The sequence below is a fragment of the Taurulus bubalis genome, assembly GCF_910589615.1.
Source record: "Taurulus bubalis genome assembly, chromosome: 1".
NCBI lineage: Eukaryota > Metazoa > Chordata > Actinopteri > Perciformes > Cottidae > Taurulus > Taurulus bubalis.
In genome coordinates, this window is record NC_136589.1 from 11,503,666 (window position 1) to 11,518,818 (window position 15,153).

General features: G+C 42.6%; 1 protein-coding gene across 1 annotated transcript; it reads right to left on the reverse strand.

Annotated features, from left to right (window-relative positions):
* Positions 1-5,527: 5,527 nt before the first annotated feature.
* On the reverse strand, positions 5,528-9,187 carry ap5s1 (adaptor related protein complex 5 subunit sigma 1; the record flags this gene model as incomplete). Its single annotated transcript, XM_079221998.1, has 3 exons — positions 5,528-6,633; positions 7,640-7,931; positions 9,006-9,187. The coding sequence occupies 3 exons, from the start codon at positions 9,185-9,187 to the stop codon at positions 6,505-6,507; spliced, it is 603 nt and encodes a 200-aa protein (XP_079078124.1). The 3' UTR covers positions 5,528-6,504.
* Positions 9,188-15,153: the final 5,966 nt, after the last annotated feature.

The following is a 15,153-nucleotide window of genomic DNA, read 5'->3' on the forward strand; positions in this document are numbered from 1 at the left end:
CAAATGTATCATTATAAACTAAACAACTGAATGACACTTTTGAATCTCTTGTTCTTTTCTACATTCCTATATATTTAGTGCCATGGTGAACTGAGCACAGTTTTATTTCTACAACAACAACCACAACCTATTACTAATAGCTTGAATACTTTGAAGCCGCCACCAACTCGGCTCGTCCTCCTGAACAGGGCTTACTGACGCTGGGAGAAGCTGGGAGGAGATGTAAGGGAGTGTTTGTGTGATAAAGGGGTACGACCCATTAAACCCTCCAGGCCTGAGTAAAATACAGTTTCACTGTAACATTACCATTAAAGAGTCAGCCATTCCTCGGATGTAGATTTATCGAGGAGGTCGTAACATTTTACAGCGGCTGCTCTGTACTGGATATGATCACATTTGCTCGGAGCTGTTAAGATTATGATCCCCGATGATGTGTCACACTGCAAACAAGCCATAACCTCCGTACAGTTACTTTAATTACTACTAAAAAATTGCAATTAATGACCGATTGCATGCAATAAAGAAGCAGAAGGTTTTCTGCTGGATAAATATATGAGTATGTTTTACTAATGAGCTTGTAGTTAAAGATGGAAAGGTGTTAAAAGTTGCAGGAGTTTGGAGAGTTTAGAAAGTATCCGTCTGTCTAGCTTCGATTTTTAAATAATGGTGAAAAATAATCAGACTGCCTTCCTTTGCAGAGGCAGATGGCATCCTGTTTGCCACATAATCCCCTCTGAGTCGCTATCAGTGCACAAGGAGCATGTGGCCTTTTTCTCAGTCTGGGTTACTTTATCATTTAGCTTATTTACTGATCAACAAATCAATGTGTGTGGTGGTGAGGGGAGGAGGGGTAGGGGGGGACAAAAAGTCTAAGATATAAAAGTTTTCATTTCTTATCTTGTGAAGTTGTTGTTTCGTCGACTTGTTTCCCCGGCAGACAGCGCTGCCTCTTCATTCATAATGAGCAACGACGACGAGAAACCTACAGAGGAATCCTGTGAGCTTAATTAAGAAATAATTGACTTGCATGTTCAATGACTTGAGTTGTTTGAAGTGGTGTGATAGTCTCACGCTGACACCTTAAGACAGCAGGCGCCTCAAGATCTGTTGAAATGTGGACACTTTTTTCAGGGGCTCGGGGGGGAGAGAAACATTAAATAAATGGCTTGAAATTGGAAATCTAACACGATTTGAGATGCTAAGAGAGAACATCTCTCTTCTGGTGCTTGATAGACTGCATGAGCCTGGGAGGGAAGTGGCAATTCAATTCTCTCTGTGCAAATTGAGTGTGTGTCCGGGGGATGTTTTGAGCGAATTTCAGGTATAATTTGCTAGAATTATAGCAAAAAGAACCAAACATAAGGAAATGAGGATCCACGGCATTAATCCAAGTTTAGCATACCAACGCTTCCACACTGTACCTCAAACATCTCCCTCCTACACAGGCATGCAGGGGATCTACTGACAGCGCAGATCTGTTGTGACACCTGATATGAGTGGTGTTTAGCTGCCATCACTGAGCATTTCTCAACCTCCCGCTCCAAAAGAAACCTCCACTTAGCTTCCGCCTGCGAGGAGGAGTATTTGAAATTCCGGAGTTGTACGCATGAAAGGGAATAGAAATGATAGCTAATGTATATGAATGGGAGCCGTGACGTTCAGGTATTTCACGCCGCGTGCCCTGACAGAGGCTGAAGTGAATAAGTCGTCAGCTGGCATTGAAATTCATATTGTATCCCCGGCTGGAGCTGGAGCCCATTTTCTCCACAGTGCGCTCGCCATGAGCCGTACAATAGTCAGGGAGACATCTAATGAGGCAGGAGAGAGAAATATTAAGTGGAAAATCCTTAAACTCTGGGAGTTGGCATATTCAATGGCCGGTCTCTAAATTCAATGAGTAAAAAGTCTTTGTTGGAGCTTCAGGCCGGCGGGGAGGGAGAGAACAAAACGCAGGAAGGAAGAAGAGATGGAGCGAGTGACTGAGATGGGCTGTGACAATGTCAGCTTTGCTCTGGTCGGCCTGCACAGACGGCGAGTGGATATGAGGGCAGCTGCATAAGCTGCGGGAGGCGGTCCCTGAAGGTTGCGGGTTCACATCTTGATCTGGGAAGCCTTCCCCGCTCTCCTAAACGTTTAGGTATCAGGTGCTACACGCGGGACCTTCCCTCTGTGACTGAGTCAGCAGCTCTGGACATCAGCTTCCCACACATTGCCTCTGATCTGCTGCAGTTGACCTTTGTAGTTTGACCTTTGGGTCGCCCTCGAACTCTCCATCTAGTTGTTGTTATTTTGTTTCTTTTTAAACATCGGGGCTGCTAAAAAAAGAAAACACTTTGCAAAATGAGTGAATAGTACAAGATTCTTCTTTTTTTTTAGTGATGAGAATTGTACGTACTACACTTAATGGCCTTAAATGTATTATTCCCTCTGTAAGTGCTATTGAAGCCCGAGAGTGTATTTCGTCTACACATTAAAGCAGCTGATTTGGCCGATGAGCTTGTGCCTGGTGCTAATCAGGGAGTAATCAGAGTTTGGCTGGAATAAAAAAGTGCATATGTTGTGGGGGCTTCAGAAGATCCTCCATCAACCTTAAGCCACTTAATCTTTTAACTTTGACCTCAGAGCGGCCCCCTTTTTCACGGAGAATACATCAACGTAGCCCCGTGAGTTCTTTTTATCTATCAAAGGGAGCAACTGTTTTGTCCTTATAGTTAAATCCTGCCTACAAAACCAGGTGTAAACGTGCACAGACCTCACAATCACAGGGGATGAAAGAGAAAACATACACACCAACATACACAAACATCTGCAGCGGAGGCCGTCATTGTAATCTCCACTTGACATTTGCTTGTGCATTTTATCAAACAGCTGTTTGTAGACAGAGATCAACTTCCAATGTTTGCGCATCGCTAATTAGTGGAAATACTCACACATGAAAACAATCTCGGCTCCGTGTTTGATGTCTCGCGGCTCACTTTTAAATTGTTTCCAAGCAGCCGCGACGTCGCTGATTTTGTTGCCTGGTGGATTTGTGCTCTGGTGTCACTATTTGTCTGTTATCATCAGACTGCAGCTCTCATCATGTCCGACGACACACTGCCCCCTAGTGGCGACGTGCCGACCTGTCGGTCCTGATCTGAGGTCTGTTATGAAGGTTTAATACAGTGATGTTTATGAAGCCAAACAGCTGGATGTGCACAGCTAAAAGAGACAACTTCAGAAAACCAAATGTTGCATTTCAAGGGCTAATATGTACTGAAGGTATTTAGACCAACTATATGAACTACTGACAGGTGACAGGTCGTCAAAGAGTTAATTTGAGTCTAATAATCAAAGATCATCCACTCTCCCACTCCCTCCTCTCTTTTAGACGCCAATGTCTGACTGCTGCTAAATACAGAATGATAGTTTTTCTTAATATATATGTTGTCTTTTATTTAATCTATTTGCACTTTATTATCTGTATTCAGTTTATATGTTGGACAGGAGAGAAACGTTTTTTGAGGAATTGACAATAAAGCTGAATTTGACTTTGATTAAAATAAATTAAAATTCACTGCTTTGATAAATAATAATAACTTGTGTCGGACATTAATATATATCACATTTTAATTATCTGGTCAAAAATGTTGGGCTTTTTGCCTTTATTTGATAGTGATAATCAGGAAAGGGGGAGAGAGCAGAGGGTGACATGAAGTAGCTGAATTGTGGGCTGCTTTTGGCAACAATTGGCAGGTTTTTGAAAATATTGTTAAAAAACCCAGTAAAACCAAACAAGCTCTAATTGCATGGTTAAACACATACAACATTCTGTCAACTTTGTTTGATATTGAGATATTAATAAAAATATTTGATTGACAGTAGTTTTATTCAATTGTAGTTATAAGACCTACTTACCTTGATGTCATCGAACATATGGCAATGTGTGCATTTGGTTATCAGACTGCACTCTTCACATCATATTCAACGTTTTATTTTTGGTTATTTGATGATGTAAAAAGTGTTAGACGGATTTCTGGCAAGGTTATGATTTGGGCTGTTTTTTATATTGAGTGTTTTGATATTAAGTGTGGTATTTTGAAAATGGCACTGAAGACTAAACCCTTTATCCACATGAGAGTGACTGATTCCAAAGCCGTGAGCATTACTCTGCTGCTATAGTGGACTCAGAGGCGAGTCCTACAGCTGGACTCAGAGATTAGTCCTTGAGCTGGACTCTGAGGAAAGTCCTACAGCTGGAATCTGAGTGTACAGGTGGATGCTGGGGTGGTGAGGATGATGAAGAGCTGTGTGAAGAGCTGTAGAAGCTGATATCTGATATAAGTGATATCTCTCAGGTGAGCGATGTCGCAGCAGGCGAGCGGCGCACTGACAGTTTAAGTGCACCACCCCAATGAAAGCAATGCTCTGGATATATCTCCCAAGTGAAGCCCATCAGACTAAATGAAGGAGATGGATGGCAAAGTATATATCCCACTTAAATTGGAAACTCTATTTGGGTGATCTGCCTTAAAAAAATGTTACCTCTAGAGTCAAGATAGTTTTCCTAAGTGCTGCTGGCAGAAAGAGCATTACCAGTGGCGTTTTTAGGAGCAAGAAAACGCAACAACTACTTTGACAATTTGACATGATGCACTATTTCAAATTTCCAGGACAAGTGATGGGCTGAAACCAGAAACATCTTCAAGTGATGATTGACAATATTTTAGACTGCAACAAATATTTAGAAAAAAATAAATACTTGAAAGTTGATTTTGTGCATTGCACCTGTATGGCTGTAATTCTTTAAAATTCTAATTTTAAAGCACAGACATACAGGGGTATGTAAGTAACTCTCCAATGTTCTGGCTCTATTTACCACGTTCTGCTTTGCTGCTGTGCACTTTACTGTTCATAGCTATATCTTTATCTTAAATGAATTATGTCTGTATTCTCAAGTCCTTTTAAAAAAAAGGTGCTTTATTCCAAATGTATACCATATTGGTTGCCTCCACGTGGCTCTCAACATAGCAGGGACTGCTGGCAGTTAGCAGCTAACGGTGCACTGACAGAGCCCAGTGTTAACCTGCGGGGTGATAGCGGAGGGTGCTATCAGTTGTAACTGCCGTCTGAGAGCAGTGCACTGGGTGGCCTTGAGCTGACCAGCGGACTAGGCTCACAAGCACAAACTCTTGACATAGCTAACCATTGTTTGATGCTAAATAAATGCTCTGAACGTCGACGAGAGAACCTTAAAAAAGATTCACTCGTTGTCTTTCACCGCACATTAAAACGGACAGGACCAACATAGCCCTCTGCTGGTTTACATAAAAACTTTTGTTGTTCAATTCACAGGTTTTTATCCAGCTGACACTGAGCTTGTGTTTTTCTTTTATCCCCCACGAGACACACACAACCTCTAAATCCTTCTCTTGTGTGTTCTCATGTGGGATCCCCGGGGCCTCGTCTTTTTGGAAAACGCACCGTGTGTCCTTGATTGCAGAGCACACAAGTTTCAAGGAATACGCCCTGGGTGGTGCTAAAAATTTGTTTTATTTCTTTGATACGGAAAAAAAGATCAAAGCAATTGATGTTGGCATCTAGACAGATTTTTTTCTTCTTCTCATCGCTCTGGTTTTTGATTTTGGCTGCCAGCAGAAAAACAACTGGTTGGTTTATATGAGACCTGGAGGAGGAGCAGGAGAGTCTGTCTTCATGGGGGGACACAGTCGGAGGTACAACATACGTTCAAAAAAGTACAGGATTACATGTGTTGTTTTTTTGATTCTGCATGTCTTTGCTGTACTTCCTCGTATACAGTTTTATTCTGTATTTTGCACGCCAACATCTCTACACATGTTTTTTATTATTATTTCATGTCACCTACGGTTTTCGTTGTCCTCATATGTCTCAACAACGATGACATTTTTGGTTCAAAGTCACATTATAAAGCTCTGACTTTGATCTTTCTTTGCCGTTTTTTTACGAAGCATTGAATCATACTTTGCACCGCACAAAAACAAACGCTAGTTTCCTCCCACTCCTCAGGAACAAAAGGTGCGTTTAGAAGTCACGGTGAGGCAATAAAGCACTTTCAGATTAATTTATACTCCAAGGATTCTCCCCACCAAAAAATAGGCGAAGTCTGGTTTCTCAAGGTCACACTGTGACATTTAAAGTATGATGAATCAGATAAATCCCCGCCTTTGATGTTGACGAGTAGCTTTTAACTAGCCTCTTCAGCTGCACTCTTTAATCTGCCACATTTTCTTTTCCACTCCTTAATTTGACAAACAGGATTTGAACTGAAGCCTCCCACTCAGTAAACAGTCACCAGTGAGCTGCAAGTGGCTCAGGGAGATATTTACCACTCGGTGTGTTTACCACCTCGTGCAATCAGTAACCAGCAGCTGCCGGTCCGTCCCTTCCTCTTCTACCGCCGCAGAAAAATGGCACCAACGGTAAACGACAGCCGGCCAGTTTGTCCGGTAGAGACAGCAGTAACGGAGCTCACGCAGCTCGGCGTCACTTGGCCAGGTAAGCTGTCACTTCCTTCTCCAGACTCTGGGCGAAGCGGTGGTTGAGGAAGAGGAGCTGCCCGTGAGGAAGCAGGCGGCTGAGCAGGGCGTCGACGCGGTTGCTCCTCAGCAGGACCTGGAGGGGAAGTGTTGTTAGTTACGACGCCGTACGGACTCTTTTTAGTTACAGATGGTAATTAAAAACCTGCGTTGTATTGTATACATCAGCAGGACGGTGTGTGTGGGATTGAATCAAAATAGACTACAGTGTCAGCCAGAGCAACGGTGTGTTTTTAGAGCTCACAAAGGAAAACCAGATATGAAGCTTGGACTACTGTTCTGGTTGGTTTTGATCTTTTCATGGGATGTGTTGAAAGTGTTGTCCCAAGTGTTGTCCCACGTTTCTAAGTTTGAAAGCGGAGGGTTACTTCTGGGATAGTAATATTTCTCAGCCGATCCTCTGTTGCCACACCGCTTCAAGGTACTACACATCGCTGTAACAACCTCCCCGACCCCCAGTTGGATTTCAGAAACCTTTAGTCCATTTGTGAAAACACAAAAATTGTAATTTTGACAGTTTTTTTCCTTCATTTACAACATCTCAACCAGAGGGACACAGAGGTTCTGCCTAATTGTTGGATTCCATTAAAAAAGAAAAATGTAGGTAATACACAAAGCTCATTAATTGTTATCCCAAAAGCGATATAATAGAAACGCATATTAAATGACTATTTACATTTTATTTGGGACGGTGATCCTTCAGAATGTTTTTTAACAAGGTAACTTACATAGATGTTGAATGGGAATGGAAGCATGGAAGTGATGAATATCGTGGACCAGTAGACTTAATTGAAAATGGAGACTTCCGAGACTGCTTAAAACCCCTGAAACTGTATTTTTGAAAGATCTCCCTCTTCATTCGCTCTTGGTAACCGTTGCTACGCATTGTTGATGGTTTGGCAGATCTAAGTACACTGGTCTGAGTACAGTCTCATCTCAGCGTCTTACAGGATTTTGGAGGAATTCAAAATGACTAAAATGTTTACTCCTTGGTGCCACTTGGAGCTGCCGCTGCATAAAGGCGACCTGTGCTCCTTTACCAGTTTGACGTTTACCAGTTTGAGGTTCCTGCATCTGCTCACCTCACTGCCCTGCCCCAGCATGTGAAGAGTCTCCAGACAGTGCCGGGTCAGGTTGCGCAGGGTTCCCTCGGCCAGCAGGAGGTTCTCGTGGGGCTCGCAGACCAGCGTGAAGCCCAGACTCTGGACACCCAGCCACAGGGCGCTCATCTCCTCGGAGAAGGGGTCTCCGGCTCTCAGGCGCACCACTCCGCCGTCGGCCTCCTGCAGGGCGAGCGCCTCCTCGCCGGGCACCGTCTCCACCAGCAGCCGACCCGAGGCCTCCCGGTACAGAGAGACGGCGCTCCGGACCTGCCTGAGGATCGGAAATATAGAAACAGGCAGTTAACCAGAATTCTGGATCATCTGGATCATAATTAACCTTATAATCTATTCTTTTTTGGGGGTGTTTTTGTGTCATTTTCAATCCCCATCTAAAATGATTAGAAAATAATGTGAAATAAAATAATATGGGAAAATATGATGTTTTTTTCTGGCCAAAAGTCAAACAAAGCACCAGAGGTATTTCATTTACAATGATATGAAATAAAGGAAAACAAGAAAATACTATATTTGAGAACTTGTTAGTCACACAGCCACATTGGATAAAGCTTCCCAGCCCCGTTGCCTTCTTTTGAGCTCACACAGTGCAGTATTTTATCATTAGTAGTATATATTAATGAGGTCTTTTGCCCGTTTTTCCCTTCATGCTTGAAAATAAATATGAAAAATAGACAAATAAAGTATGACATTGTTGTCAATACTTGACAAGAAGCAGTAAAACCGTATAGTCGTTCTCTCTCACTGCACAGAGTGAGATTTCTCTTTTGACAACAATAATCAGTAGTTACAGGATGTCATGTGGTAGAAGAGACCCCCCACGCACACACACACACACACACACACACACACACACACACACACACAGTGAAATAAATGCCCTTTTGCTGAAAACAAATGAGGCGAATGCAAAAGATTGACAGCCTCCACTGGCTTTCTTTGATGCTTTTGACGTCGTGTGCAATCAGGGAACCAGCAGGACGCAGAACAGAGGGGGGTGCAATACAGTAGAAAACAGGAAGAGGGCGCTGTTCTTCTGGGAGTCAAGGCATCCACAATAAATAAGTGAAATACTTCAAAACAGCAACGTCAAGAAGAATCACATGGAAAAGAGCAGCGTTCTCTTGACAGAGATTTATGGGAAATGCAGCAAGACCAAAGAGACCGGAAGTGCTTGAGGATCAGATGTCATGAGGAAACTTTCCGAGCAGTAGCATCAGTATACTAATAAGAAGCCACAGCTGGATCATGTGAATTGCATTGGGTTAGTCTAAATAAGGTATTAAAATATAGGGGTATGGAGAAGAGTAATCTCCTAAAAACGACTCACCTCGCCACCGCAGTGATCTTCTCCTTCTGCAGAAGCCGCCTCTCCTCCGGACTGAGTCCTCGGTCCTGGTCGGACCAGACGCTCTCATCTGGACCGAAGACCCGGGAGTAAAGCACCCGACTCTCTCCGGAACCCAGCGCACTGACGGGACACACGGTGTGGATGAGGAAACACCGAACCATGTCGTCATGTGTGGACAAAAAGCAACACAAAAGAATTAGAGGCAATAACGTCTCACGAACAGTGTTTACGAAGCTTTGTAATGTTGCGACTGATTCCTCACTTCCGCGTTGGTCAGCTGACCGCTCAGGGTAACCGTTGCTATTCGTTGTTTGATCCACCAGATGGCGCTCGCATTATATTATATTATTGTAAGTATATATTATATTATGTTATGTTATAATATGTTATGTTATATTATATCATGTTATGCTATGTTATGTTAGAATATAGTATGTTTTATGGTATTATGTTGTATTATATTATGCTATGTTATAATATATTATAGTGCGTTTTATTATATATATATATATATATATATATATATATATATATATATATATATATATATATATATATATATTGTGTTATGTTATAATATATTATATGATATTATATTGGCGTGGTGTTTGCATGTTCTCCCCGTGGCAGCGTGGGTTCCCTCCAGGTTCTCCGGCTTCCTTCCACAGTCCAAAGACATGCATTTTGGGTTATTTGGAGACTCTGAATGTCTCCAATTAACTCTGTAGGTGTGAATGTGAGTGTGAATGGTGTCTGTCTCTATATGTGCCCTATGATAAACTGACGACCTGTCCAGGGTGAACCATGCCTTCACCCAATGACAGCTGGGAATCCAGCTGTCATCCAGCACCCCGCGACCCTAAATAAGATAAGCGGTTTGAGAAATGGAATATTATGTTATGTATATATGATTAGGTTATATTATACGTATTTAAGGAAAATAACCTTTAAGACAACTATTTGCAACTGCTTGATAAAACGCTTAATTTTTCTGTCTAAAATGCCAGAAAATTGAGGAAATCACTTACTAAAAGGATAAATTAGTCTGATTAGATCAAATCAACCTTAATTGAATTAGAAGGAACCGAGAGACTGAAACTGATAAGAGTTTGAAAAAGTGTAGCATTGTGTAGATGTGGATTAAAACAGGAGAAGGAGGCTGCAGAGAGGTTGAGTGAGAGATCACGCCAGAGATTGTTTCGGGGGTCTCAGAAGACAAACAGAGGCAGCTGTTAATCCAACAGCTGCTGCTGGTCACACTTCTTTACTCTGAGAGGCCCCTGTTCTCTGTGTGTGTGTGTGTGTGTGTGTGTGTGTGTGTGTGTGTGTGTGTGTGTGTGTGTGTGTGTGTGGGGGGGGGAGAGAAAAGAAGGAAGACATTCACTGCACCGTCCTGTTACCCTTCTCACCCTCTGCCCTGCACAGATCTGCTGCTGAGACACGCTGGAACAAGATCTGAGGATACGATGGTTCTTGTTGTTTGTGGGATTTCATATTTTTGGGGGATTAAAATCTTCCTGTTCTGACATTCTGCTCTACTTGTATCATTTTTATTTATGTTTTTTACAGCTGTAAAATGAGAGCAGCAGCACATGCATACATTAATAGTTTTAGGGATTGGAATGTCTGTCTGTCTCAGAAATGAACGGATGAATTTCCATTCAATGTAACATATTCATGGCCCCAGCAGATGAACCCTGAACAATTTGTTCCTCTGACTTTTCATCTCGTGCCTCGAGCTGATCAAAACCTCCAAGTCCTCAGCATTTCCTTGAATTAACTGATTTCCTGGAGGGCCATTAGCACTTCTCCAAGACTAATGACGGCTTAAATTGAACCTCCAGATAATGTTGTCTGACTCCAGCCTTCATGCTAAGCTAAGCTAACTAGCTGCCGACCGTCGCTTCATATTAACCATACAAACTCTCTGCAAGAAGGCTAGCTTCGCCTACTTTAGACTAGGGTGGGGTTTGATTAACAAGCTGACCAGGAAGCCTATACACTGTGTGGTCAGTCCAGCTGTGTGAAGCTCTTCATCAGAAAAAGTGTGGATGAGAAGTACTTTCTGCAACACCCACGCAGTGTGTAATAATTAGCCCAGAGCGCTTTGCAGGTGAGTAAAGGAGCGGAATCTCTGCAGGTAAATGATCAGCCACAATCAGTGTGAACATGCAAAGTGAAAGTAAAGCCAGATTTCCACAACATTGGATTTTCACTGCAGCATGGGCATGCTGGGAATCAGATTTCCAAAAGCAGGAAGCATTGGAGGTTGTGCAGCTGCCCTGGGAACACCTCTAAAAACAAGAAAGAGGTAGAGCAAGTTTTAGTGTTTTTGAACTCTGAGTCACAGTTCCCCCTGATGCAACAAACCAGCTGAATAAGAACAACAACAGGATGTGGGCGAAGGGGAGGACCAATGACAGCGAGGCCTGCGAGTTTGAAAAAAAGGAAGCTAACGACAACAACGTGCGACTACAATATCTTTTTGCACTCTCAGCAGGGTGAAATGAAAACATCCTGAACTCATGGTGAAATCATCTCAGAGGAGGATGTGCAGAGAGCAGAAACACCAGCAGGAGCAGAAAAAATGGCCTTTTATCCTCAAATAACATTCAGAAAGAAGAAAACACAAAACCTCCCCCCCTCCTCCTCCACCCTTCCTTTTGAAACCACAGTGTTACGCTCCGCGTTTCGCCACCCTCTCCAGGTTGTGAGAACCCTGTTTCACAAGCCGGTTTGTCAGTTTACTGTCAATGTCAACAGGTCAGAGCAAACAGGGGTTTAAAGGTGACACCCAGGCTGCAGCTTCGTGTGAGGACAGCTTTGATTGAGGCAGGAACAGGACAGGCCTGGACAAACGCATGGAACAGGACAGGCCTGAGGTAGAGAGGTGGACTCACAAAAGAGACATGGTGATGGGAAGGGTGGGCTAGTTTTTGAGGGCAACTCTGCAGGGGGTTGTTGCTGTAGATCAGCGGTTCCCAAACTTTTTAGGCCACGCACCCCCTTCTACATTCCGACCGGGTTCACGCACCCCCAATCCCCCACACCTTAAAAAAAAAAACGCAACAGAGCCTATTTATAGCCGCATAAAATCTGACCAATTTTTTCACCTTGACTCCGCAATGGGCCTCTGTGCTCCCGGTTTGTCTGTGATATCCCTTCCTCCTTCTCGGTCTCCTCCATCTCCTCTTTCTCCGACTACCGGTCGATTTCTTCTCCCGGTCTCTCCGTTTCTCTCGCCTCCGGTTCCTCACTCTCTGTCTGTCCCTCTCCTCTTTTATTACTGATAGCTTCAGATGTCCCACCTGACAGCTTCCCGATTTCAGTCAGTTTAACATATTTTCATGGATCTTGCTGAATGAATGAAATGACGTTAGGTGCACAAGCTAGGCTAGCTAGTGTGTACGTAAAAGACAGTCTGGCGGCCGGACCGGAAGTGCATCTATTTATTAAATTGTACGTTTTTAATTTTTAATTTAAATCTTACAAAGGGAATTTTTATAATTAAAAAATCCTACTTAATTTTTTTTTAAAATATGTTTAATATTAATTATTACACCATTAGACCACCATTACATTTTTCGTCTCGCGCACCCCCTAGAGGCAGCACCACACTTTGGGAATCCCTACTGTAGATGGAGATGCAGATGGATTTGTATTTCAGTACAGGGAGAACTGGCACCCAATGCTAACCATGATGCTAACCCCCGTCTACACCAGATACCAACCCTTTCATTTATATGAGTGACTCCTGATCCTCAAGTCAAAATATGAAGTACAGGGAGGACTCAACATTTGTGGAAATGCACTTATTCACTTTCTTCTTCAAGGTTTAGGAGCAGATAGAAACCATTTTCAATTATGTATGCTAACTTAGCATAGGGAATGGAAACAGGGAAACAGTTTGCCTGGCTCTGTCCTAAGGCAACACAATCTTCTCTATTTAACCTCTAATTAATTTATCTCTAATTAACACATTTTATCTTGTTTGTTTAATCTTCAGAAAATAAAGTTTCTGTTCTTGAAGCTAAATTAAGCTAAAAATAATTGCTGCTGATTGAAGCTTTATACAAGATTGGCATACATTTTCTCGTCCGACTCTCGGCAGGAAAGCAAATAAGTATATTTCCTGAAGTGTCGTACTGCTCCTTTAAATTGAATCACATTTATAAGACCGGCTACAGATTTAATTGTAAAATGTAAGAGAACCGTAACCAATAAACTGAAAAAAGACTGAGACGAACAGTTTAGTTTCCCATTATAGCACGTCCAAAACAATCTTTAGCTTTTATTTTATATATGATGATTTTAGATTTACTGAATGTATAGTATACATAACAAAACAAGCAAGTCAGAAAAAGCACCCATTAAGAGTCTTTTGCATTTCTTTGTGAAGCCTCCAGCCCCTACTTGGCCTGTCCTAGCTGTAAAATCTGGCTCGTTTCTTTTGAGAGAACTGCCAAGCACTCATCTACATTTTAAAACCTACTGTTGAAGTGAAAACATAAGCTGGTCCCGTGAGGCTCTTGCAAGTGTTGCTTTATGTATGCCTCGTGAGAAGGTGCGAGGCCCCTTAAACGTTGGCAACTGCCCGTAGAGTTGTCCTGCGCAGACAAAGGTCGCTGCTTTGATTTGCAGGGAAAAGGCTCATTGACAAATACATGTTAAGATCACGGAGATCTCTCCCAGCAACACTTATTTCTAGGCGTTCAGGAAAGAGTTAAAGCATCTTCAGTTGAGTGGCACAACACTTGTCAGCTACAAACAGTTTGCTGTAAATAAGGCTTTAGATCTGTGGAATGCACATAAAGGCCCACCCTCCCCTTTCACATACCCACATGGCCGATGGGAAACTGCCTGATTTCAAACTTTGGTAAAGTGCCAGAAGGGAGGGAGTAAAGCTTTTACAACGCTCCGTCAGATCGGTCACGTGTTTACAGCAGGAGCTGCTGCTGACTTCTCCCGTCACTACATGTCAGGGGAGCGGCTGGCGGCCAGGCGCCGTCCCCACAAAGCCTCCCTCCCTCTGCATACAGGAATGTGTAAATGTATGCATGGGCACGTGCTACAGCAGAGAGGCCACTCCCAAGGTCGGCTAGAGAGGGAGTATTTGAAAGAAACAGGAACTGCTCTGTGTGTGTGCAGGAAATACGTGTATCCTCACCCTGCGGAGGAGAAGACCAAACAAAACTGCAGATGTGCTATTCTTAGTGTTCTAAAGAGGAAAGTCTAGCCTCCGTTGAGAGAATCCTATTTGCAGGTTTACAACCTCGAACCAAACCCAGACGTGGACTGATATGTAAAGCTGGACTGCAAATAAGCTTTTACTTCAAGCGATCAACTTATTTTTGAAAAAAAATATAAAAAGGCCTGTTTGACTATTCCCAACATTATAAACAGTTTATTCAAGTGAGCAGTACATTAAGATGTCAGTCATTAATCAGTTGCTGCCAGACAGGTGTAGTGGTGTCCCAATGTAAATTTACAGCAAACGTTAAGAATTGCATTGCAGCATTTTAGCAAGAAGCCGGCAAGCTACAAACATTTTGTTCCATTGTGGGACATTGTGAGACATTGTGAGAACGCTGCACAGCCATCACGGTTTGTACTTGTGACAGTAACTGTAGTGCACTCTACAAAGAAGTAATTTCGAATCACAGCCCTGGCTTTACTCTGCAGTTAGCCAACCAACTCATGTCTCGTTCGATATGGAGCGATGCGGCTGTAGCAGATATAAAAAAAGGATTACTTATTCTTGGAAGTGTGAAATTACAAATATTTTGTAAGTTTGGTTGTCCTGCTTTTGAGGAATTAAAAGCTGTTGTAGAAAAACCTGATTAGATTCCTAAAGTACAGTAATTGAAGCACAAAAACGAATTTCTGAACATTTAAAAAGAAAAGATCCTGCACATCACATCTGAACACACATTGGCTCTTTATTTCAGCAGCTCCCCCACAAGCCTGCAACAAAATATTTAAACCACCCCAGTCGTTAGGAACTGACATCATTAGCTCTGCAGAGGGGAAGACATGTTGTCTCTGAAAATAAAATAAAAATTAAAGAATCAAAGCAAAACGATAGAAAGATCGAAACTCCTCACACTTGCCGACCTGCAGCATCAGA